Consider the following 25,496-nt stretch of genomic DNA (forward strand, 5'->3'; position numbering starts at 1 on the left):
CCCTCCCTGGGGCAGAAAGAGGACCGAAGGGGCTGGGAATATAGGAGGGAACAGAATCTGTCGACTGCGGGGAGGCGACAGGGGCAAGCCCTCCAGGCCCACCCCACCCCCAAGTCAAAGATGGGGAAACTTGAAGATACACGCTTTTTCTTTACAGAGGAGGAAACAGGCCCACCCCACCTCCCCAAAGCCAAGGTCACGTAGCAGGGTTGGAGCCCACGACATTGAAATGAGGGGATCTTGCATCCCACTTCCATCCCAGCATTGAGGCGGGAGGACGCCGCAGACTATTCTCCTGGTGGGGAGGTCCTCACCCCCATCCTTTTTTGCTCCTGGTTCTCTCTCGCGCCAAAGTCAGTGAGATACAGCTGACTTGGGGTTCCTGAGGGATTCTCAGGTCTCTGGCTTGGATCTAGATGTATTGCCCCTGACTGGCGGGCCTGGAGGCGGGGCAGTGAGGCAAACTTGAGGGGAGAGCCTCTCTCTGCAGCCGGTACCCTGGTGTCTCTCCCTTAGGCAAATTGGAAATGAAGCCATCCAAGGCAGCCTTGAACGGCAATGGAATAGGGAGAGAGGACTGAAGCCTGAGGTGAGGGAGGAGTCACCCTCCCATTTGTGAGGGTGCAAAGCGGTGATCAAGGGCTTCTTTTTGCTTTTATAGGCCCCCCACCCCGCCCCGCCTAGCCCTGGGCTGCTTTGCGCCAGCATCTAGACAAGGTGAGTCTGGGGATCCGCCCGACACCTCCCGTCCGTAAGCGGCAGCGCCACCTGGTGGTCGTTCTGTAGTAATGTAGGCGCTCTTGGCCTGGAGTGGGCGCTGCGCCAGCCGGGCTGAGCCTGGGGAGGAGAAATACGCCAGAAAAACCTAAAAGGAAGTTTAGCCGAGAGGGCAGGCGAGTGAGCCCCAGCCTGAAAGGTGATCCCTAAGGGGCGAGGGAGGGCCTTGGGGAGGAGGGGCCTGGCCAGGACGGCCCAACTTCCTTGACACAGCAAACACTGAAAGGCAAAGTCCACTTGGATGGAAGTGGGAGCGGAATGAGAGGGGCCATTTTGACTGTGGTCAAAGGAAATGTCTGATCTGGGATCCGAGGTACCCAGGTACAGCTGCTCACCCTGGGACTAGCGGGTACTGGCTGGTGGGCCTAAGCCCCACCGTATGGAGGGACCTTACAAGTTTGTCCTGGAAGGCGGTGGTTGAAATGTGAGGTGCCTGGGTCCAGGTCAAAATGTAGCTTTCTAGACCTGGAGGGAACTCAGGACCTCTTTCAAGTTTGACTTGTATCAAGATTTCTTGGTCTGGAGAGATGGGAGGCTGGAGAAGGGCTAAAATCTCTGCCAGGGGTCTGTGGGCAGCCGCAGTCAGAGTTGAGGGATGGGGGCCGGGGGGGGGGGTTAGGTTGTATGGTAGGGGACTTTAAAAGTTGTTTAGGAACTTTCCAGGGATATTGTATTTTTATTCACTTTTATTCACTCACCCCCACTCCCAAACCAAGAGTCCTTCCAGGAGGTAGGTGGTCTGAGGGGAGGTCTGCAATTTAAGCTTATGCTTTTTTGTCCCTGTGCTGAGTTCTCATTTACTCAACCAAAAGCACTTATAACTATTTTCTCTAAATTTGGAGTCCCTGTGGTTGTAAAGAACAGAGATGAGATTCTAGACCTAAGAATATGGGAGAGCTACAATTGCAGGGACGCTCAGGAAGAGCTGGACTTGACTAATATTGGAAGGAGAAGTGTTACTGTGTTGGGGCCTGAACATAATCTTATGACTGCTTTTTTCCATGTCTTAGGGTCTAAGGATAACTCTAGGGCCATGACTGCCATGATTCTCACAGATGACTCCAGATTTCTGCATTCTAGGCAATGGCAGGTGCCACTGGACTTACTGTGAGACCGTTTTCTTAGAGGATGGCCAAGAGACTCCTGATGACTTACGCCCTCTGGGCTGTAGGGGGCCCTGCTGGTCTCCACCACCTGTACCTGGGACGGGACAGCCATGCACTGCTCTGGATGCTTACCCTGGGCGGTGGTGGTCTAGGCTGGCTCTGGGAATTCTGGAAGCTCCCAAGCTTTGTTGCTCAGGCCAACAGAGCCCAGGAGCAGAGGCAGAGCTCAGGAAGGGGGATACCCCCTCTAAGTCTCATTCGCTTTGTTGCCCAGATGATAGTGGGCATCTATTTTGGCCTTGTGGCTCTCATTAGCCTTTCCTTCATGGCCAGCTTCTATCTTGTGGGCCTCCCACTGGCAGGGATCTTGCTGGTGGCTGCCATTGGCAACCAGACATCAGACTTAAAGAACACTCTAGGGGCCGCATTTCTTACTTCACCTATCTTCTATGGCCGCCCCATAGCCATCCTGCCCATCAGCTTGGCTGCCAGCATCACAGCCCAGAAACATCGCCGCTACAAACCGTCAGCTGGGTCAGAGACGCTCAGCGTGCGGCTCTACCGCCTGGGCTTGGCTTACCTTGCTTTCACAGGCCCGTTAGTGTACAGTGCCCTCTGCAACACAGCTGTCCCCCTCAGCTCTGTGGCAGATACTCTTGGCTCCTTCTTGAGTTGGTTCAGCTTCTTCCCCCTCCTTGGGCGCCTTTTGGAGTCTGTCCTCCTTCTGCCTTTCTGAGCCTGGAAGCTGCTGGTAGGAGATCATGGCATCAGCAGCAGCTACTTCCAAGAGTGGGCGAAGCTTTATGAGTTTGTTCACAGTTTTCAGGATGAGAAGCATCAGCTGGCTCTCCAGGTAAGGTTTCTTCCCTCTCATTGCTGTCTAAGATGGCTCCAGGAGTTAGGCTAAGTCTCACTGAGGCTGGTGTGGAGGTGCTGTTTTCGTGTCTGCTGGGTCAGACCCCAGAAGGGTATCCTGGCTTCTCTAGGCTTCTGTGTGCAATGGGTGATGGTTCAGTGACTCTAATAAGGAGTGGGAAAAGATATATGTATGTTATTTTCTTTTTACTGAGGTATAATATGTATATAAAGTACACTAATTTTTTGTAGATACCTATTTAACCACCACTCAGATGAGGGTATGGAATATTTCCATAATTAATAAGGTTCCTTTGGGACTTCCCTGCCAGTCCAGTGGTTAAGACTCTGAGCTCCCATTGTGGGGGTCATGGGTTCGATCCCTGATCAGGGAACTAGGATCCTATATGCTGCACAGCGCAGCCAAAAAACAAAACAAAACAAAAAAGGAGATTCCCTCATGCCCCTTCCCAATGTATACTCCTTTCCTGGGAAAGAATCTGTATTCAGACATTTATTACCATAGATTAATTTTGCCCGTTCTTGGGCTTCATATAAACGGGAATCATCCAGTGTGTACTCTTTTGTGTCTGAGGTCTTTCCTTCAACATTATGTTTGTGAAATTTACTCATACATGGGATTATAAATTGTTTTCATAGTTGTTTGATGTCCCATTATGTGAATATACCACAATTTATCTATCCATTCTATTGTCAGTGAACATTTGGATTAGCTGCTACAAACACTCTTGTACATGTCTTTGATGGACATATTTGCTTATTTTGCATATATGTAAGGAGGAGACCTTGTCAAGGATGCCAAGTTCCAGGTTGGAAAATGGGCATCTGTGATTAAAAGCAAATCCTGGTTCTTGCCATGAGATCTAGAACTTGTCCATGTTTCAGAAGGTTGGAATTCTAATCTGAGGCTCTCTGCCTTTCCTGCCAGCAAGTGGAAGCCAATTCCAGCCTGGTTTAGGAAGGTAGCGAGGAAAGATCCAGGAGCCCTGACAACTTATGAGGTTCTAATTTGTTAGCTCTTGTTTCCCTAAGGCTTTGGGTCTCTCAGAGGGGGCAACAAATGAAGAAATACATGGCAGATACCGGGAGCTAGTGAAGACCTGGCACCCTGACCACAATCGGCACCAGATGGAGGAAGCTCAGAGGCACTTTCTGGAGATCCAGGCTGCGTATGAAGTCCTGAGGCAGCCCAGGAAGCCCAGGGGATCCTGGAGGTGGGAAGAAACTTCCCTTTGAGGTTGGACTGGCAGAGTTGGATCTCTTGTCCCAGCACAGCTTTGCCCAGTGAGGCATCCCAACAGTGTAAAAGAAACTGTCATTTGCAGTGTGTTCTCAGTTGCTCAGTTTTGTCTGATGCTTTGTGACCCTATGGACTGTAGCCTGCCAGGCTTCTCTGTCCATGGGATTTCCCAGGCAAGATTATTGGAGTGGGTTGCCATTTCCTTCTCCAATCACTTGCAGTGGAGATGAGAAAGCCTTAAAGAGGTGAGAAAACTATTGTGATTTTGAATTTCTGAATTATTGGCTATTGTAGTCCTGACTTTTTTCTTAATCCACATAGTGAAATGAAAGACATATTATAAAACCAATAAAATATCTTTTAGAGACTAGACCACCTGATTTTACCTCTGGTATAGTGATAGATCATGGAGGAGGTTTACTTAACTTTCTTTGTTTTATGTGCAAACCACCAAGTGAGGTGATTGAAGGAAAATATAAGGGTTCTAACATTTCACAAGATATCTTGTAGCAAAAGGGACTTGATCTTTTCTGTGGACTACCAAGGTGTAAGACTGGGGTTAAGTTTGAAAAGGCTGGAATTCTAATCTTTTCAGGAAAATATTTTAATTTCGGTTATAGGAGAACTTTTTAGAAGCTGTACTTTTCCAAAGAAGGAACAAGCTACTGTGAGGTGGGGGATAATCCCCTCATCACAGACCCTTCTGCTTGGAATATTGTGGTGAACTTTCAAACTTTACACAAGTGGTTGGACTGGCTGAATTGTCAGGTCTTCCTGAAACTTGGGATTTGATTCTGAGCTATACACCCTGCTCCCTAGTCATTTACAGTCTGGTGGGGGATAATAACACAGGTACACATATTGAAGACTGCCTTGTTCTGTGTTTTGAACTGTGTCCTAAGGTGTAAACAGAATGTGTTAGAAAATTGCAGAAGGGATAGATGATACTGTTTTATGGGGACTTATGGGAAAACTCATGATTTTATATTTCATATGCCTTTGTGGGGACTTTGGGGAAACCCTTTGGGGAACTTTGGGGAACCAACAGCTTGAACATCTCAAGGGGGCCTTATCTCATTCCCAGTTGTAGAAGGAACAGCCCAGGATGCCTCAGTTTGAAGAGGAAGCCTAGAGATCAGGAACATGATAGTAAAATTATGTACCTTTTCTCCAGTTTTCTTTATTTGTGTGTACCAGCCTCACACTTTCCTGCTTTCCTGTTTTCTGAAAGTTAACTCTGAGTAGTATGTGTGTTTTTAAAAAGCAGAATTACTTTGGCTTGTATTCCCTACTGAGTAAAAAAATGGCCCAATCAATTGAGAGGAATGACATTTACAGATGTTTTTTCTTTGCATCTATATGTAAAATACTACCCAGTGAATTTATGTACTACAATTTTAAGGCCAAATTTAACTTTCACACCTTTTTCTTTTACTTTTTTGTTGTTTTTTGTTTTTTTACTTTTCTGTTTGATTTTTGAGGTCGGAATTGCTTTTTTGGGGGTGAGCTCGGCAGGCCCGCTGTGGTCAGGTTAGTGTTCTTCCCTTGGAGAAGGAAAAAAAAGCCTGCTGCCTCCTCCTGCCATCTACCTGAGGTAGTGGAACATGCAAAGCTCAGAGGAGCCGCCAGGGCCTGGGGGCGATGGAACAGGAGCGGATGGCACCAGCTGGGCTGCCTCGGTCAGCACTGACCACCCAGGCGGTGTCCTGAGCCCACACCGGGGCTGAGGCTCCCTGGGAGAGGTGGGCAGGCAGGCAACACCCCAGGGTCTGGGGCTCACAGGCCTGGGGGTGGGGGGCGGCGCTGGGCTCACAATAAGCAGAGGTCTGCAGGATCCCAGCCATACCTGGCCAGCATGCCAGAGAGCTGAGCAGTGACAAGCCTTTCATCAGCAGGGTCTGTCTCCTACCCTCGGTCTGGGTCCTTGGGGCCTGGGGGACACAGAAGGTACTTACTAGGGAGCTGAGACTGGAAGGCTGAAGCCAGAGGCCTGGGGTCTTGGGGGCCTGGCTGGGTCTGCTAGGGGACCTCATCTTCCCTGAGGAAGGGGCTTCCTGAGCAGACTAGGAGAGGCAGCACAGCCTGCAAAACAGCGGGTTGGGCCTGGAGATCTGAGAGTAGCTACTCGGGAATGGTGGGGCAGGGAGAACCTTGCCCAGAGGGATCCTTGGGGAGATGGGAGGGCTAAGTCGTTTCTTTTAATTTATTCAAATGTTTCATCATATCAAGTTATTTCTCTTCTTTTGTCAGTATTTTTTATTGAAGTATGGTTAATTTATAATATCACACTTTTAAAAATTAATTAATTCCTTTTTGGCTATGCTGTGTCTTCATTGCCGTGAGAGGGCTTTGTCTAGTTGCGATGCCTGGGCTTCTCATTGCGGTGGCATCTCTTGTGGCAGGGCACTGTCTGTAGGCATGTGGGCTCTAGAGTTCGGGCTCAGTAGTTGTGACTCACCGGGCTAAGTTGCCCTGAGGCATGTGGAACCCTCAAAGACCAGGTATTGAACCTGTGTCCTTAACCACTGGACCCCCACGGAAGTCCTGTCACACCTTTTTAAAGTGGCCAAAAAATTGATGTATATATTTTCTTTGAAAAACACAATTTTTCAAATTGTCATGTGGGATTTTAATAAGCCATTTTCATAAGCTATTAGTAGTTTATTAACATGATATGTAGTACTACATCTGTAAAATGTAAATATATTAAAAATAGTCTATAAGGAAAAAGAGACAAAAGAGTGATTGGGGCTTTACTTGATTTGGAAAATTATTTTACTATTCTCAAATTTTCTTATGAGTTTTTGTTACAAAAATATATTTCAGTTTATTTAAATGAGAACTGTTTATGAGCAGTTTCTATTTTTCCCACATGAGCAATGCTACAGTAAATATCTTTAAACGTGTACTGGGACTTCCCTGGTGGTCCAGTGCAGGGCACATGGATTTGATCCCTGGTCCAGGAAGATCCCACATGCCTCAGGGCACCTAAGCCTGTTTGCCACAGCTACTGAGTCCATACCCCCTATAGAAGAGAGAAGCCTGTGCACCACAACTAGAGAACAGTTCCTGCTGGCCACAGCTAGAGAAAGCCCAGGCACAGCAAGGAAGACCCAGCTCAGCCAAAATAAGTAAATAAATAAACATGTGTGCTGAGGGGTTTTGTTTTTCTGAGGCTAGATTCCAATAAATATAGGATAAAGTAGGATCAAGCAGAATATATGTTTTAATACCTTGATTGCTATTATATCAGGTTACTTTTGGAAAAGACTAACAATCTACACTTTTACCCGCAGTACAAGTAGTCCTTTCTTTGTTACTGGTATATACTGTTACCTCTTTTCAATTTTTTGCCAAGGTGGTGGGTGAGAGATAGTACCCGATGACTTCAGTCTGCCTTTCTGTGACTTCTAGTGAAGTTCAGTATCTTCGCACAACATTTTAAAAAATTTGTTTTGTTTTGTTTGTTTTAATTTTGGCTGTGCTGCCACTGCAATGAGAAGCCCTTGCACCACAACAGAGTAGTCCCTGCCGGCTGCAACTATTAATAGTAGAAAGCCCACGTGCAGCAACGAAGACCAGCAAGCCAAAAATAAATAAAAGGAATCTTTCCCTCTTAGTGGGAAATACTGTTTGGTTAAACCATTTTCGCATTTCATCTTTGCTCTTGTCCTAGCCTGTGAGCAGGTACTGAAATTGAGTGCTGGCCAGAATTAGGCTACCTACCTACCCACAGTGGACATCTAGATATTCATGTATCTAATGGTGTAGCCCAGCCATTTTTTGAAAATAAAGAAATGGTACAAGTCACATGAATTTGGAACCTCTGGAAGAAAATTCTGCTTTGCCACCAACCTGGAATATTATAATCACTAAGACTTTTCTGAGAATGTACTTCCTAAAGACCGTGACATAGTGAAAATCAGCTGAAAGTAGAAATTCACTGTGAAATAATTATTTTTAAAAAACCAACTAAGATATTAGCAGGTGAGAGATCTTCTTTTTCTCTACCTGAGTGGATATAAATGAAATCCAGTGATGTTGTATTCTCCCACTCCTACAAATAAAAGTGTACAGAACCTTTAAAAAGTTGGAATCAAACTGAGAAAGCCTCTCCCCCAAGTATTCATCTGGTGCAGTACAGGGTCTAGAGATGACCCAGAGATGACCATCTTCCCAGAGATGACCATTTTGGCTTCTGAATTAATTGGAAATCCTGTACCTGTCCCACCTTTTGGGCATTCTTAATTGCTATTATTTTTTAAAAATTTTATTTATTTTTTAATTGAAGGATAATTGCTTTACAGAATTGTGTTGGTTTCTACCAAACATCAACATGAATCAGCCATAGATATTTTGTTGTTCTTTTATTGCACTGAAATTTGCTTCCCTGAAATTTCTTTCTAGATCTCCCATTTCTTGTTACAAAGAACAAAAGCCATTAAGAAACCTTTTTAAAACATATATATATTTATTTTTATTTATTCACTTATTTGGCTGTACCAGTCTTAGTTACGGCATGCAAATTCTTAGTTGCAGCATGTGGGATCTAGTTCCCCAACCAGGGATTGAGCCTGGGGCCCCCTGCATTGGGAGTGAGGAGTCTTAACCACTAGACCACCAGGGAAGTCCCAGGAACCCTTTCTTGATAAGAGCTTGCCCTTCCCTTCATACCTCTCTAAATTTTCCCTTTTCTAGATTAAACATTGTCTTGTTTAAGGATGCACTGTAGTTTGATAGAAAGAGGATGGATGGAGAAGTGAGAAGATAGGGTTTTCCTCCTGCCTCTTGCATGACCAGCCTGCTGACTTAGAATGAGCCACTTTACCATTCTGGGCCTCAGTTTTTTCTTTGTTAGGTGAGGAAATTGAATTTAGATAACCTTTAAGATTGCTTTCCACACTGGATTCTGGGTTTCTGTTTGGATGAGGCTTGTGTTAAATAGTTTGGTTTGACATCTCTCTGCCCTCTTGTGGACACTGTCTTGGGAAAAAAATAAAATATTTATTTGCTCAAAGAACAATATCATGGCCACCCCCCAATCAAAAATTCACCTGTATCAAACTGTCTGTTTTCACTTATTCATGTTCTCTTTTAGCCCTCATCCATAAATGTACATACCATATCAGGGATATAATCTTATAGTTTTTCCCTTCCCTAAATCATAGGCATTGATATATATTACTAGGAAGATGTCATATGTATATATATATATATATATTTTTTACTGAGCTATAACTCACATACCATAAAATTTACCCTTTTAAACTATACAATTTAGTGACTTTTAGTATATTTCTAAGGTTGTAAAGTCATCAACACTGACTCCAGACCATTTAAAACCACCCTAAAAAGAAATCCCATACCTATTACAATTCTCTCCTCTCGCCAGACCCTGGCAACTACTAATCTACTTTCTGTCTCTATAGTAGTTTGCCTGTTCTGGACCTTTTAAGTAAATAGAATCATACAATGTTTCTTTTTGTGTCTGGTGTATTTCACTTAGTATAATATTTTCAGGATTCATCCATGTTGCAGCATGCATTATTATTATTCTATATTTTTACTTTTTTTCAACTAACATAATTATACTTTAATGCTATGTAATATTCCCTTATTGGGAGACATTTAAGATATATATATTTGCTGATACATATTTGTTGTTATAAAGAATGCTGCATCAATATTTTCATGTTTCTAATTCATCTATTCTCTTGAATTATTTCAGAATAAATTCCCATGGGTGGGATTACTGGGTCAAAGGGTATGAACATTTTTATGACTGTTGTCAATATTGCTCTTAAATTGTGGTGCCCAGAACTAAATGCAATTCTCAGATGTGTTCAGACAGAACAAGGTACTGTAGAGCTATTAAGTTCTCAAGGTCTGGACAGTATATCATCCTTTATATCAAGCAGTCTAAGAATTTATTAGCTTTTTTGGAGGGGGGTGGTTTCTCATGAAGCTTATAGCTAACTAAGGCCCTTAGGTCTTTTCCTAGGCACTGTGTCTTCAAGCTGAGTTTTCATCTACTCTGGGACTTAGGAGGCTTTTGAGGACTCCCTGGCTGGAATTTAGTATTTCTTTGCTTTCTTTTTTTCTCCAACAGTGAATGTGTGGCCCCAACAAGCCAGCAGGTCTCGGTTTATTGCAGTGTTCGATGAGAACTGCAGATGGCGCCTTAAGGCTGTCACAGGGTAAATTATGTCCCTTCACCTTTTTTCTTTTAGGATCTAGTGGTGGTACCTCCTTTAGTTCAGTTCAGTTGCTCAGTTTTGTCCAACTCTCTGCGACCCCATGGACTGCAGCACGCCAGGCTTCCCTGTCCATTCATCACCAACTCCCAGAGCTTACTGAAACTCACATCCATCAAGTCGGTGATGCCATCCAACCATCTCATCCTCTGTTGTCCCCTTCTCCTCCTACCTTCAATCTTTCCTAGCATCAGGGTCTTTTCCAATGAGTCAGTTCTTCGTATCAGGTGGCCAAAGTATTGGAGTTTCAGCTTCAGCATCAGTCCTTCCAATGAATATTCAGGACTGATTTCCTTTAGGATGGACTGGTTGGCTCTCCTTGCTGTCCAAGGGACTCTCAAGAGTCTTCTCCAACACCACAGTTCAAAAGCATCAGTTCTTCAGCCCTCAGCTTTCTTTATAGTCCAATTCTCACATTCATACATGACTACTGGAAAAGCCATAGCTTTGACTAGACAGACCTTTGTTGGCAAAGTAATGTCTCTGCTTTTTAATATGCTGTCTAGGTTGGTTATAGCTTTTCTTCCAAAGAGGAAGCATCTTTTAGTTTCATGGCTGCAGTCACCATCTGCAACTAAAGTACCTCTTTAGTCAGTTCATTACCAGAGTTCAGTCCCCTCCTTTTGTTGGGAAGGTTAGAGAAACCGTGAACGTCAAATTAAGTATGTTTTGTAGATGTCATTTGATCTTTTGAGAAACTCTGGGGAAATCTCAGGGCTTTGCTTGAACACAAATTTCATGCCCCTGCTTTCGTTTTTGAAGTTCATACCCCGAGAAGCTGACTTTTTGGCTTCTCTTTATGTTCCTTGCCATCTCTTCCTCTTAGTGGCAAGGGACTCAAACTTGTTCAACTAACCGGTTTTGTTTGTTTTGCTCAGGTGGGTTCTGAACAACAAATGCAGAAAATTTACATAGGGTTCCAGCTAAATGAGGTTGCATTTCAATAATTTATTGCTTTCTTCATTTTCATTTTCCTTTTCTTCCCAGTTCTCTTCTTTATCCCCACCTTTCATCCATCTGCTACTTGTAAACTATTATATTAATAATTTTCAGCAAGACCTTGGATTTTCTGGATTTAAACTTCACTGATAAGTTTCAACAGAATAGAGCAGTGCCCTTTGTGGGAAAGTTGGAAGGGAATGATTTTAAAACCCATTCTGTGCCAGACCTTATTTCCATTTGGGGATAAGAAGGGTTGCCAGGAACATCCTCTGCTGGGCACTGACTAACTTAGCATGAGAGCCTGGCTTTGCAAGCATCACTTAAAGGGACGTTTTTCCAACCGTCAATAGGTCAGGCACCTTTCAAATGAATTACTGTCAGGAAAGGAATGGGAAGCGTATAGAGGAAATCTAGGTGTCTTCTATTCATATATTTCCCGGTCACAGATCTGAGGGCCATTGAGGCTCATGTTACTCCCCCGCTTCTCCTTCCTACCTATAATCACCAGTTTGAACTTGGCTTCTCTTTAAAAAAAAAAAAAGATTAAAAATTATTTATTCATTTCCGGCCGTGCTCGGTCTTTGTTGCTACACACAGGCTTTCTTAAGTTGCAGAGGGTGGGAGTGGGGCTACGTTCCAGTTGGGGTGTGAGGGCTTCTCAATGCAGTTGCTTCTCTTGTTGTGGAGCACAGGCTCTAGAGTGCAGGCTCAGTAGTTGTGATGCACAGGCTTAGTTACCTTGCAGCTTGTGGAATCTTCCCGAACCAGGGACAAGCCTGTGTCCCCTGCACTGGCAGGTAGGTTCTGAACCAGCGGACTACCAGAGAAGTCCATTGGCTTCTCTTGCTACCTTCCCTTTCATTCCTGGGGTCCACAGTAAAGAGTGTAAGTTTACTGCTTTTCTATGTAATTTGAGTTGAAAAACACTTGCTCATTTTATATTGTGTGACTGGGAACTCTGCCTCTTAGCAGTTGACTTTTTTGTACAGCCAAGAGACTGATCACTTCAGACCCATCTCCCTTCAAACTCTAATTCTTTGCCATCAGTGTGTTTCTTGTTCTCATGTTCATGTCTTTGCTGATGTCAGTCTTCTGTAATTCTTTTTCTCCTCTGCTAATCCAAATCTTTATACTTCTTTTATGATCCAGCTTAAGGTTTATCTCTAAATGATGCCTTCACTGATTAGGTCCATCTCCAGTAATCTTTCCTCTTTGAATTCCTTCAGCATTCTTGTCCACTTTGTACTGTTCTATCAAGCATTTTCTTACATGTTGCCATATAATCATTCTATATCTCATGTTGTTGTTCAGTTGCTAAGTCGTGCCCAACTCTTTGTGACCCCATGGACTGCAGCATGCCAGACTCGCCTGTCCTTTACTGTCTCCTGAAGTTTGCTCAGATTCATGTCCATTGAGTTGCTGATGCTATCTAACCATCTCATCCTCTGCCAACCCCTTCTCCTTTTACCTTCAATCTTTCCTAGCATCAGGGTCTTTTCCGATGAATCAGCTCTTCGCATTGGGTGGCCAAAGTATTGGAGCATTAGCTTTAGCATCAATCCTTCCAATGAATATTCAGGGTTGATTTCCTTTAGGATTGACTGGTTTGATCTCCTTGCAGTCCAGGGGACTCTCAAGCGTCTTCTCCCGCACTACAGTTTGAAAGCATCAATTCTTTGGCACTTCTCCTTCTTTATAGTCCAACTCTCAAATCCGTACATGACTACTCAAAAAATCATAGCTTTGACTATATGGGACTTTGTTGGCAAAGCGATGTCTCTGCTTTTTAATACACTGTCTAGGTTTGTCATAGCCTTCCTTCCAAGGAGCAAGCATCTTGTAATTTCATGGCTGTGGTCACCATCTGCAGTGATTTTGGAACCCAAGAAATTAAAATCAGTCACTGCTTTCACTTTTTGCCCATCTATTTGCCTTGAAGTGATGGGACTGAATGTCATGATCTTAGTTTTTTGAATGTTGAGTTTTAAGCCAGCTTAAAACTGGCTTCACTCTCCTCATTCACATTTATCAAAAGGCTCTTTAGTTTCTCTTCATTTTCTGCCATTAGAGTGATATCATATGCATATCTGAGGTTGTTGATATTTCTCCTGGAAATCTTGATTCCAGCTTGTGATTTATCCAGCCTAGCATTTTGCATGATGTACTCTGTATATAAGTTAAATAAGTAGGGTGACAATATACAGTCTTGTTGTACTCCTTTCCCCAAACTTTCAACCAATCCACTGTTCCATGTCCGGTTCTGTTGCTTCTTGACCCTCATACAGGTTTCTCAGGAGACAGGTAATGTGGTCTGGTATTCTCATCTCTTTAAGAATTTTCCACAGTTGGTTGTGAGCCACATAGTCAAAGGCTTTAGTGTAATCAATATAGATGTATATGTTTTTCTGGAATCCCCTTGTGTTCTCTATGATCCAACAAATGTTGGCAATTTGATCTCTGATTCCTCTGCCTCTTCTAAATACAGCTTGTACATCTGGAAGTCCTTGGTTCACGCACTGCAGAAGCCTAGCTTGAAGGACAGAAGGACTATCTTCTCTCAATGCAAGTAACAGGACATTTACTAAATATGCTAAATTTCTGTTTAAGGAAGTTTGGGTTTCTTGAGCATGAGCCACCCATTCTTTTTACTTGGCTTTGCAATAGACCTTCCTCTCCTACAAACAAACGAACCCCTGCTATTTAACAATTGAGGCTTGATGTCCTTGTTTGTTAAATGAGGACAGTGATGCTTGCCTCACAGGGATGTTGAGACATTCAAATGAGATGTGCTGAGGGCACTTTATAAACCCTAAAACATTTTACAGAGGGTGGCATTATCACTTTTTAAAAAATGGTGACAGACTGTATAGATGAAAGAACATGCTAAAATTCCATGAATGAACTTACAGTAAAGCAGTATTACTTATATTTTTCACACATAGAAACAAATTCACTAAGGATCAATTTCAAGTTTTTAATGAACCTGCAACTGAGTGTTTCAAATCTGAGTTTTGGAATGAGGTTCAAAACTCAAATCTGAGGTTCTGAAATTGTCACTAATTTTGTGATATAAAGATTCAACCTTTGATAATTTAAGGCTCTAACATCTGATACACAATTGAATTTGGGTATGTTACCCATGTCTTTGAACCTCAGTTTTGTTATCTATAAAACAGGAAATTCCAACCTAATCAAATCCTTCTAGTAGAATCTTATAGAATGGATGTTCAAAGAAACGTTAATCCTACACAGAAGTCTCCTGGGTAAAAAAAGTTTCCTTGGGGGAAAGCTGCATACTATATACTGCATTCCTTTCAATATTAAAAAAACACATTACCATATTAAATGCTCCTGGAAGGAAACTAATTTATTTTGAATTTTTCAAAATTAATTTTTATTGGCGTATAGTTGCTTTATAATAAACCAATTTATTTTGATTTTACCAAGACTTTCCCAAACTCATTTGGACCTGGAATAGTTTTTTTAGATAACATCTATTCAGCATCCACAAAACTACGTTTCTAAGACACACAGTGTGGACTACCAACATGAATATTCTTAGGTATCAGAGGTAGTCCAAGCAAAGGGAAAAGTATACCCTGATGAGATATTCTCTGCTGGTCTTCATGCTTGTTGTGGTTTGTGGCATCAGCTTTAGTCATCAGAGACTTTAACCTCTTTTTTTTCCCCCTAATAAAAACATGGAATCTGACAATCAGTCACTTTGGATATAGAATATCGACTCAAAGAAAAACATGCTAAAATTTCTGATCACAAGGGTCTATTGGAAAATATATTAAATTAGGTCATGTTAATTTTTGCAGCATATATCTGCCAAGGTGATGATTGCATCATGGTTTATCTTTAGTTCTAATTTGCCTCAATCATTAGGTAACCTGGGATAAATCATTTCCCTTAAGGCTGAACTGAGATATATGGATGTTTTTTCTAAATAGTCTTCTGTTGTAATCCTTAGCAGTTATTCTAATCATTTCAAAAATTTGGTTGTTTTTGTGTTTTCTTTGGAGTAGGTCACAGTATTATATATTGAATTTATTACAGCATTTCCTTTCTTCCAATATAATTAGTAGATTTTAAACAATTTGCCACTGTTTTAAAGCAGGCAATGATCAGTTAATTGAGTACCATATAAAGTGAAAACTGTATATGTAGTATAAAGAACAATGAGAAAATTAATCTTTATAGCCCATGTAAAAGGTATTTTTGAAGCATTTGTTCAATATCCTTTTAGAGAGGTTGAGTGCTGCATGGAAAAAGATGGGCCATGAGTTGCAGTACCCCTCTTGAAAATTCTACTTAGTAAAACAATGCTTTACGTTACCCACCCTTCTGGGAGAGCCATTAGTTTTTGAGTTAAACCTTGTGAAGAGCCTACACCTACTGTCATCCCAGGGACTTGGCAAACTATTCCTTTCAACCACACTCAGAACTCTCCCTTAGAGGAGATATGATTCCATCTGATTCAGTTTCCAGTTATGTTTTGACAACTCATAGATCTGGTCTAGGCATGCTCCTGTATCCACCTCCCTTCTCTTTAAGTGGGATATCCACATATAAAAACTCTCTCCCATTAGACCACAGGCTCTTTTAGGAAAGGCATCATGTCTCTCCTAACGGACTAAGGTTTCCAAGAGTGAGGATTTAATTTTTCTCCCGAGGAAGAAATTATATTAGTTTTGCAGCAACATCAGACCCTGTAACAAAGGTGTTACCCAAATGACTTTTGGTTGGTGAAATCAGTCATAGAATAAGATCTTGGATCCTATTGGTTTAGGTCTCATTCTTTAGTATGAAGTTTCCTATTAACCAGGGTCCTATCATCCCATTCCTGCACTGTATGGGAAGGCAGAATTGTGGAAGAATTACTCACGTATTCCTCTTTGTTCCTACTTTGCACTTTTCTGTTTTAGCACTTATCATCCTGTTATAGTTATTTAATAGCTTTCATCCTCTATTACAACTGGATACTCTACTTGAGGATAGTGATCTAGTTTTATTCTGTGTAAGTGGCCCACCCTTAGAACAATGTCTCCCACTCATTGGGTGATCAGTGAAAAGAGAGCAGATATTTGGATGGCCTGCTTCTATTTGAATCTTTGAAAGAAGATTCAATAGTAAGCAACACATTGTGAGTGCCCTAACTAGTTGGATGACCTAATCTTCTGTTTCTTTAGATCTGTAAATGATGTGGTTGGATTAGCTTAGACACTATTAATCAAGGGTCAGTGGGCTCTAGAGGATTTTTGGCCCTTCCACTCCATCCAAAGTTAAAAACCAAAGGACCAGATCTACTTGGAGAGATCTACCTGTACTGCCACTCCAACAACAAACCTGTGGGAACCAAAATTACATTATGCCTATGGTGTCTATCCACTCCCATATCCACTCTCTGGCTTGTGGTTGGTGCCTGCCCAGAGCCCCTTATACTTTGCCTTCAAAAGAGAACATGGGGACAGACTCTGATTAACCTTTTCAATGCCCACCCTGTAGCCACTCCTGACCAGTTGGCAGTGGGGTGAGTGCTTCATACATGGAGGAAACCGGCTAGAAAGGTGCACAAATATTAAGAGATTGTCTGGCCCTGGGGTGCTTGGGAATCTAACCACGAATAAGAGTGTTTAACAGAAAGATTCGACGGGCAATGTGACTGACCACAGCCGTGTAGAGGGATGCAAAGGACTGAGTAGACCAGAAAACCGACACAGAAATGGACTTGGTATATCTGGTGAACGTGGCAGCGAACCCTCAACTTGCTCCCGAAGCTACCTTGCACCAGGCTAGGGAGACCCATCCTCCCGCCACCACCCCGCAGCAGCCTCTACGGATTCCCAGGAGGCTGAGCGGCAAAGAAGTCCGGACGTCCGGGCGTTTTCCACAGCTGGTGGCTCTGAAATAGCCTTCTGGAATAAAACTTAGGTCGGGAAAGAGGCGAAATGGAAAGTGGTGTTAAGTCGTCGGGGAGAATTCGTAGCGCCAAAAGGAGAGCCGTCTGGGAGACCAGAGTCCCGCCGGGATCCAGAGAAAAGCCCCTCGAACGGTTCCCCTCGAGGCGGCCGCCTTCGGCAACCTCCGGGGGAGTTTCGGCTCTTTCCGGCAGTTCCAGCTCTGGCCCTCTACTCCCAGCGCGTGCTGTCCCCCCCACCCTACGCCGCCCAGCTCTTTCTGGGACTAGCCATTCTGCGCGCGGCTCCGAGCTCGTGTCCCACACCCCTCCCGACTCCCATCTAGTTTATTCCCCAACCCACTCTTCCAATCCCTTCCCTGCATCGTTCTTCCCGATTCTCGGCGACGCCCGAGCTTCCTCAACTCGGGCGCGCGATCCACAGGGCGGTGTGAGGCGCGAGGGACCCGGTGGCGGGAGGAGCTATAACCCGACGGACAGGCGGCCACCTCTCGCCTCGCGCCTTTCCGTGCGCGGGTCGTCGGCTCGCGGGGGCGCCTCGCGCCCGGGCCTCACTCGCGGGCCAGTTGGCTGCAACGGCCTCGAGCTCGGCGCGCCGGGTTCGCGCTGGCGCGAGCACGCGCCCTGTGCGCTGGCTAGCGGGCGCGCACGCGCCCGAGCGGACTGCGGGGCGGGGCGAAGAGCTCGAGCCACGGCGAGGTCGGTGCGGATCGGCTGGCACTCCGGCCCCAGCCGCGGCTGCGATTCCCAGCCCGCCGCCCGGCCGAAGAGGGAAGCAGAGAAAGGGGCGGTGGGGGCGGGGCGGCGTCCGGCTCCGGGAGAGCTGGGGGAGGAGCGCGACGGCTGCAGCTCTAGAAGAGGAGGAGGCGGCGGCGGCGGAGCTCCTTTCCTCTTCTCAGACCCCAGAGCGTCCGGGACGCAGAGCCGGAACTGGGGAACGCGGCGACTGTGGGGGCCCGGGATAGGTGAGGCTCTGGGAGCTGGTGGAGGGGTGGAGGAGGGATGAAGCAGGGCACTGAGGTGCAGAGAGCGGGCTTGAGGGAAGGCACACGGGGAGGGAGCAGTTGTTGGGGGTTGGGGTACCGAGAGGAGGGGACGTGAACCCTTTGAGACCTGAAGTGCCCAGATGGTGAAAGGTTTCTGGGGTCAGTGGGGCGGGCCGAAGCACACGGTTCCGAGTTGAGGGGTTTCCAGAGGCATAGGCCGGGGAAACAATGGAGTGAGGGGGGACTCTGATGTGAGCGTGTGTGGGGTACTGGGTTTTAAGAAACAACGAGAGGTCGAAAGGAATGAAAGAATCGATCATTTGGTATGAGAAGTACAATGAACTGGAAATCATCGGAAATGCGTAAGGTCATCTGCGTGGGTGTTGAGGTCCTTAGGATTTGGGGGGCAAAGTGGGATTTGAAAATAAGAAAGAGGAGGGCATTTTTGGAATTGGGGGCGGGGGGCGGGAAACGGGACGGAAAATATAGCCAAGAGGGGCAGACACATAAAATAGATGTGGTTTGGGTTTGAATTAAAGCAGAAGAGTAAGTCCAGTTAGAGAGTATAGGTTAGGTGGACTGGAGTGGCATTTTTCTAATTCATCCAGGATGACGGGGTTCTTTTAGAAGGTGGATTTTTCTCTGGCATGTCCCTCTGCTAAGGAGTACAAGCTGCTCTTTTAACAATTTGGTTATCATTTATAGTTCATTTCATTGATAAAGCGTTCCTGTAATATTTATTTCCCTTCTCTATGTAATTTACCTGCGGTTAATGAAGCAGGAGAGGACAGGTCACTAGAAACAGGCATCTTGCTTTGAGCTTGGTTATTGATAATGCAGAGTTTAGGGTGTTTGGAGGAGAACCAAGAGTTAGTTTGTTCATTGAAAGGTGATGAACAGCCTTGATAAAATCTGAGTTATCTGTACTTTGTTAGAATTATGGTTTCTCACTGAGAAATGATCATGTACCGTCTGCTCCTGGTTTGATGATTGTGGGAGAGAGTTTGGTTTTGTCACCAGAAATTCCTGATGCTGATTTCAAATTATCAGGCTATTTTGTACCTTCCAGTTTGAATTCAGGTGATTTGAAAATATTGTGGGGAAGTATTTCAGGGGTTATGTATGATCTTTGCATTTCCTTGATACTTGGATTTCCAGACCAAATTTTGGATGATACTAGATACCAGATTGCATATTTTGAAATTGTAGTTACCATTATGTATTCATAAATAGTCCATATTAAGCCTTTTATTTTGAGGCATTAAGTTTTGCTGACTCATCTAAGATTTCTGGGAATTTTTCAGTTTATATTTCTCAGCTTGGCCTCAGATAGTAGCATTAGGCTATTTTATAAAGGTCCAAAAAGAATGATCTAAATTGTCACTTTTCTTCTGTTATAAAAAGTGAACAAAGCAAGAAGTGAGTGCAGTTTCCTCATTAGTGATAATGAAGTGCTAAGATTGGTTTCCACGTATCATCTCATTTAATTTAATCCTCATAATCATTTCCTGTTTTATAAATTCAGAGATTAAATAACTTAATAAGGTCACAAAACTAGTAGTGAATAAAACTGAATTTATACCCACTCTGGACACTCCTTTAAGTGTTCCATGTTGTCTACCTGCTTTTTCCTTCTGATCTTGGTTGTATAAACAGCATGAATTGGTTGAAACCTGGGTCTGATACAGTGATCTAGACAAAGATTGAGTTGATGGGCTACATCTGTAGAGTTTTTTGAAGGTTTATTGCCCCTGTGATTTAACAAATCTTCTGGGTTCCAGATAATAGGCAAAAATGTCCTCTTGCTAAGGATTTGTCCTGTGAGCACACTTAATTTTCTGTTTAGTCTAGTGTACTGCTGAAGTACTGTGCATACGTGGCACTCTTCCTTTTGGAAGTCAAGACAGCCAGTTGTGGAGCCAAAACCAATTAACTCTGGAAAACAATCGAAAACTGCTGAATGCTCAAGTGCCCTCCAGGCACCTGTTGAGTCCACAGTTGGTACTGGCATTATCTCTAAATATAGACAGGATCCTCTTAGAAACCAGGAGTAAAACTACTAGAACCGAGAGACACAGCTGGGGCCTGAGGGAGGAGCCAGAGGTTAATGGCCGAAACATCAGCATAGCCTGTGGAGGCTGATCAGGAGCAGGAAAGGCTACAGATACTAGTGAATTGCAGGAGGTGAGGGAATTTTTATTTGTTGAGCAGTTAGGTATTCTAGGGACTGACTGAACTCAGTGTGTTTTATATATGTTACTTTATTAGATCTTCAAATAATCCTATAAGGTAAGCATTATCCTCATCTTTTAGATGAGGCTTGGAAAAGGTTAAGTAACTTTGTAATGATGGTGAAAGAAGTTTATATTTTTACTATTATATTGCTACTTGCAGTTTCCATTGTAGAGGCACCCTATTAAAACTGGAAAATTAAACTCACTCTTTAGGATCCACTATGCTGCTTTGTTAGAAGTAAAACTGATTTTCTTGCTGCTTACATTGGAGACTGAAAGGTAAAGCTTATATTTTTCTGATTTAAATATTGGGAAGGGGAGCCCATTCATTATTTAACAAATGTCCTATAGAATGTAGTTCACCTTCTAATATATCTTCCTATCATATGCCAGTGATATGATACCGATATATAAATCTGTAGTGTATGAAAATGCCATGTCCATCCCTCCTGTTCTGAGGTCTTGACTTTCAGGCAGGTCATCTAGGCTCGGAGGATGACAGTGAAGCATGCCTATTGCAGACTCTTACCACTTTTCTTGATGTTTTTGCCTCAAAGATTTGATCATCATTCTTGCTTGGTTACTTTAAAAAAATTGTGGTAAGATATACGTAACATCATTTAAACTACTTTTTCAAGTGTACAGTTCAGTGGCATTAAATCCATTCATACTGCTGTGAAACCATCACCACCATCCAACTCCAGAACATTCTTATCATCCCAAACCAAAATTCCTGTTAAAGAATGACTCCTCATTCTTCTTTTTCCCCAGCTCCTGGCAATCACTATTGCACTTTTCTGTCTCTAGGAATATGATTATTCTAGGTACCGCACATAAGTGGAAGTATATAGTATTTGTCCATTTGTGTCTGGCTTATTTCACTTAGCACGTTGTCTTCAAGGTTCATGAGTGTTTTATCCTTGTCAGAAGTTCATTCCTTTTTAGAACTGAGTAATATTCCATCATATTATGCATATACCACATTTCATTTATTCATTCATCTATAACTGGACACAGGTTGATTCCACCTTTTGGCTATTGTGAGTAATGCTGCTGTGAACATTAGTGTCCAAATACCTGTTCAATATCTGTTCATACGATTATCCTATGTTTAAGTTTTTGTGGCAGTTTGGTTACTTTTTTATATATAATTTTATTTATTTATTTTTTGGCAGTGCAGGGTCTTCGTTGCTGCATGGGCTTTCCTCTGGTTGCACGGATCAGGGGCTACTCTCTAGTTGCAGTGCTGGGGCTTCTCATTATTGTGGCTTCTTTTGTTGCGGAACACAGGCTCTAGGCATGTGAACTTCAGTAGATGTAGCACCTGGGCTCAGTAGTTGTGGCTCCTGGGCTCAAGATCACAGGCTCAGTAGTTGTGGCCAACCGGCTTTGTTGCTCCGAGGCATATGGGATCATCCCTGACCAGGGATAGAATCGTATTTCCTGCATTGGCAGGTGGATTTTTTACCTTCCCTGAGCATCCAGGGAAGCCCAAGTTTGGTTACTTTTAAATGATGATTTTATTGTTTGTTCACCTGAAGGTAGTCCTTGACCTTATATTTGAGGGCTGCAGTTTCCTCTACTGACTTTTTCTGTCCAGTTTGCAGGACACTTGCACAGGAAATGATTTGTCCAGTTTTTATGGCTCTCTCTTAGCTTCTGTCTAATTATATATATATATCAAGACATCTAGCAAGCACCTTAAAATAGAGTTCAAGTTAGCAATAAAAGTACTTTTGAAAATCTTGTAGGAGCTTTAGTTGATGAAGAAAATAGGAGTTTCTGTTTTAAAGTATGAAATATATCCAGTGTGGAAGGGACCATTTGTTATACACAGATTTTTTCAGTCATACCTATAACTGTGGATGATCATCTTAAGAATCTTATTTGTGTATATATTTGAAAAATCTGGTACTTCCCTGGTGGTCTGATGGCTAAGACTCCACACTCCCAATGCTGGGGACCCAGGTTTGACCCCTGGTCAGGGAACTAGATCCTACATACTGCAGCTAAGAGCTCACATGCCATAACTAAAGATCCCGCATGCTGCAACCTGGTGCAGCCAAAATAAAAATAAATATTGAAAAAGAAAAATGTGTCAGTAGTGTAGATCATCTTCAGTTCACTTTGCTGCCTTTGGTTGAAAAATTTAGGGTGCTTTTTTTTTTTTTTAGGATGCTTTCTTCATTTCAGAATATTTTATATGTATGTTGTTGTTGTTCAGTCGCTCAGTCATGTCCAACTCTTTGCGACCACGTGGACTGCAGCACGCCAGGTTTCCCTGTCCTTCCCCATCTCCCAGAGTTTGCTCAAACTCGTGTCCATTGAGTCAGTGATGCCATCTCATCTTCTGTCACCTCCTTCTCCTCCTGCCCTCAGTCTTTCCCAGCATCAGAATCTTTTCCAGTGAGTTGGCTCTTTGCATTAGGTGGCCAAAGTGTTGGAGCTTCAGCATCAGTCCTTCCAATGAATATTCAGGATTGATTTCCTTTAGGATTGACTGGTTTGATCTTGCTGTTCAAGGGACATGTATGAACTGCTGGTTATTGCTTACCTTCTGTATCCTTTATTAATTGAAAAGAGTTTGAGTGCCTACTATATGCTTTAAATATTTCAGGAAGGTAGCTGTAATACAGGAAGTACTGTTTGAGTCGATTTTCTCTCCCTCCCTTTATATATTTGAGAGAGACAGAGTTGTCACATAGTACCGGATATAGTAGATTGAAATAGCTGCAGGCTGACAGTGAACTGTTTCTTAGGATGGGTCTAACCTCCAATTTCATTTTTTCTAATTGTCACAAGGAGGTTAATTATGCCTGCATCTTGCTTCTTGAGATTATTGGGTTACAAAGGGACTTCAGGCTTACATGCCATTTTCTGGGAGCCTCTTTCGGAATCTTAGTGAGTTTATACTTACCTTGGATGTGGTGTGTTGGTTCTGAAATATCTCCAAAAGATTTTAAAGTTTTGGATATTAACTTTAAATATCCAAACACTTTATCTTTAGGTTGCTGGACATAAGGATTGGCCAGAGGCCAGCATTTACTCTTCATGTTTAGATTTACCATGGTGGCTGATTGTGGTGGGTTGCTGAAATATACATGTATCTTCTGCATTGACTCTGCAGCAGCCCCAGGCCTTAAAATATTCTGTAGGATCTGAGAACATAACCACCAGCTTAAGGCCTCTGCAGTCATTGTCCTCTGACTAATTTGTGGTTAGGAGTTACACAGCGATTCTTACTAGTGCAAACCCTAAATGACAACCTTGGATTGTTGGTTAGGATTTTTTTATATTACTTAATTAGCAAAATGACATGATTACTAGTTGTGGAGTGTGTGTTTGTGTCTGTGTGTTCTTTAGAGTTGGTTAAAGGGTGTTGGGATTGAGGAGAAGGAGGTTTGTGATGAAGCCATTATATGATTATAGTTGGGTCATGTTAGATAAGTGAAGATAGCTTTTGTACTTGAAGATGCTGCTGATGATGTTACTTCTTATTGAGCTGTATAAAACTGGAGAGACCTGTTTGTAAAACCTACAGTCTTTCCTCTCTTGAATACGTGTGATCTGTCCAGTAGCAAATGCTTCTGTTTAAGGTTACCATCAGTAGTAGAGCAATGCCTGTGTGCTCAGTCACTAAGTTGTGTCCAACTGTTTGCAACTCCGTGAACTGCAGCCCACCAGCCCTCTTTCCATGGGGTTTTCCAGGCAAGAATACTGGAGTGGGTAACCATTTCCTCCTCCAGGGGATCTTCCTGACCCAGGGATCGAACCCTCGTCTCCTGCATCGGCAGGCAAGTTCTTTACCACTGAGCCAGCTGGAAAGCCCAGTAGAGCAGTACTTTAAATTATCTACTTAGTCTCTGATTACAACATGCAGTGTGGTCAGCCCACTGCTGGCTCTTCTTGGTGTTTTCTACTGACATTGATTAAAAATGTGCACTAGTGTGTGGTGGAAGTGACTCTCTCTGACTTTGGTTAATAACCTCTTATATCTTTATATAAAGTAAATTGCCATCATAACCTACCTGCATGTCCTGCACAAGCTTTCAGGATAAGGATCTCATCATTAGAGGCTCCCTCACATTTGATGGGAACAGTGAAGCTTATTTATAACTATGATGGAATGACAGGAAATTAAGGTGTTATAGGACCTCAGTGGTCCTATAAGGTGGTACTGTGGTACAGAACCACCAAAGACTGAGTCAGCCATTTAACTCAGATGCAAACTTGATGATTTGTTACATCTTACCAGTCAGTACACACTCGGTTTCTTGAGAAGACTATCTAATTTCTTTGTTAAGTTGACAGTACTTTAAACAAAGCTTTGTTGGGTAATTATTTTCACCTCTTTCACTATTCAAAGCTTGTATTTTATGGAGGTCTTTTTTTGTTTTTAATTTTTTTGCCATGCCACAAGGCTTTCAGGATCATAGTTCCCTGACCAGGGCTCGAACTCCAGCCCTAGCAGTGAAAGAGCTGAGTCCTGTCTAGTTAACTGCCAAGGAATTCCTTGAAGATCGTTTAAAAGTTGTTTGACATTTGTCATTCGTCTGCCAGCCCATAATGTTACGATGATGCAATAAGTTAGACTACGCAATATTGTTATGTGATGTTATTCTCCTGTTACAGTGAGTGAAGCTTACTCTCTAGTTGCGATGCACGTGCTTCTTGTTGCAGTGGCTTCTCCTGTTGTGGAGCACAGGCTCTAAGGCACGTGAACTTCAGTAGTTGTGGTGCACAGGCTTAGTTGCCCTGTGGCATGTGGAAGCTTCCCAGATCGGGGATCCAACCCATGTCCCCTGCATTGGCAGGCAGATTCTTAACCACTGGACCACCAGGAAAGTCCCTGGCATAAAATTTTATTTGATGGGGAAAAGGGCTATGAAGGTCCTACTTTCTTATCAATATTAAGAAAAAAGAGCAGAAATCTGGCTCTGAATCTCTGTTCTGTCTAGTACTCCCTCTGTGGATTTGGTCAAGTAATTTCTCTGAGCCTGTTGTCTGTGTTTCTGAATCTGCACAGGATTGTCAGGACTATTGGATTTTTTTTTTTTCTGAAATGAAATCCACAATGCATAAAATTAACTCTTTTAAAGCATACAATTCAGTGGTATTTAATAAATTCACTGTGTTGTACAATCATCACTGTATATAA

General features: G+C 43.1%; 3 protein-coding genes across 4 annotated transcripts in view; all 3 read left to right on the top strand.

Moving 5' to 3' along the window:
* Positions 1-25,496, top strand: part of LOC122427692 (tubulin alpha-1C chain) — a 1,128,437-nt gene that overhangs the window by 77,865 nt on the left and 1,025,076 nt on the right. The gene's annotated exons all lie outside the window — the stretch shown is intronic.
* On the top strand, positions 963-4,371 carry DNAJC22 (DnaJ heat shock protein family (Hsp40) member C22). Its single transcript, XM_043447382.1, has 3 exons — positions 963-1,098; positions 1,788-2,736; positions 3,792-4,371. Exon 2 carries the CDS (start codon positions 1,906-1,908, stop codon positions 2,617-2,619), a length of 714 nt encoding a protein of 237 aa, XP_043303317.1. The 5' UTR covers positions 963-1,098; positions 1,788-1,905; the 3' UTR covers positions 2,620-2,736; positions 3,792-4,371.
* LOC122427696 (translation initiation factor IF-2-like) overlaps positions 17,135-25,496 on the top strand; it is a 73,499-nt gene continuing 65,137 nt past the window's right edge. The window contains exons 1-2 of one of the 2 annotated variants that reach the window (XM_043447374.1): positions 17,135-18,083; positions 20,552-20,617. In XM_043447374.1, the coding sequence (XP_043303309.1) occupies positions 17,150-18,083; positions 20,552-20,574 (957 nt within the window). In that variant the 5' untranslated portion in view covers positions 17,135-17,149 and the 3' untranslated portion in view covers positions 20,575-20,617. The remainder of the gene's footprint in view (positions 18,084-20,551; positions 20,618-25,496) is intronic. The other variant, XM_043447373.1, reaches the window with a different exon arrangement.

This window comes from Cervus canadensis, chromosome 25 (genome assembly GCF_019320065.1).
Source record: "Cervus canadensis isolate Bull #8, Minnesota chromosome 25, ASM1932006v1, whole genome shotgun sequence".
NCBI classification, from domain to species: Eukaryota; Metazoa; Chordata; class Mammalia; order Artiodactyla; family Cervidae; genus Cervus; species Cervus canadensis.

Coding starts and splice junctions, on each gene's coding strand:
- DNAJC22 (XM_043447382.1), top strand. CDS start 1,906: ATGGCCAAGAGACTCCTGATGACTTACGCCCTCTGGGCTGTAGGGGGC.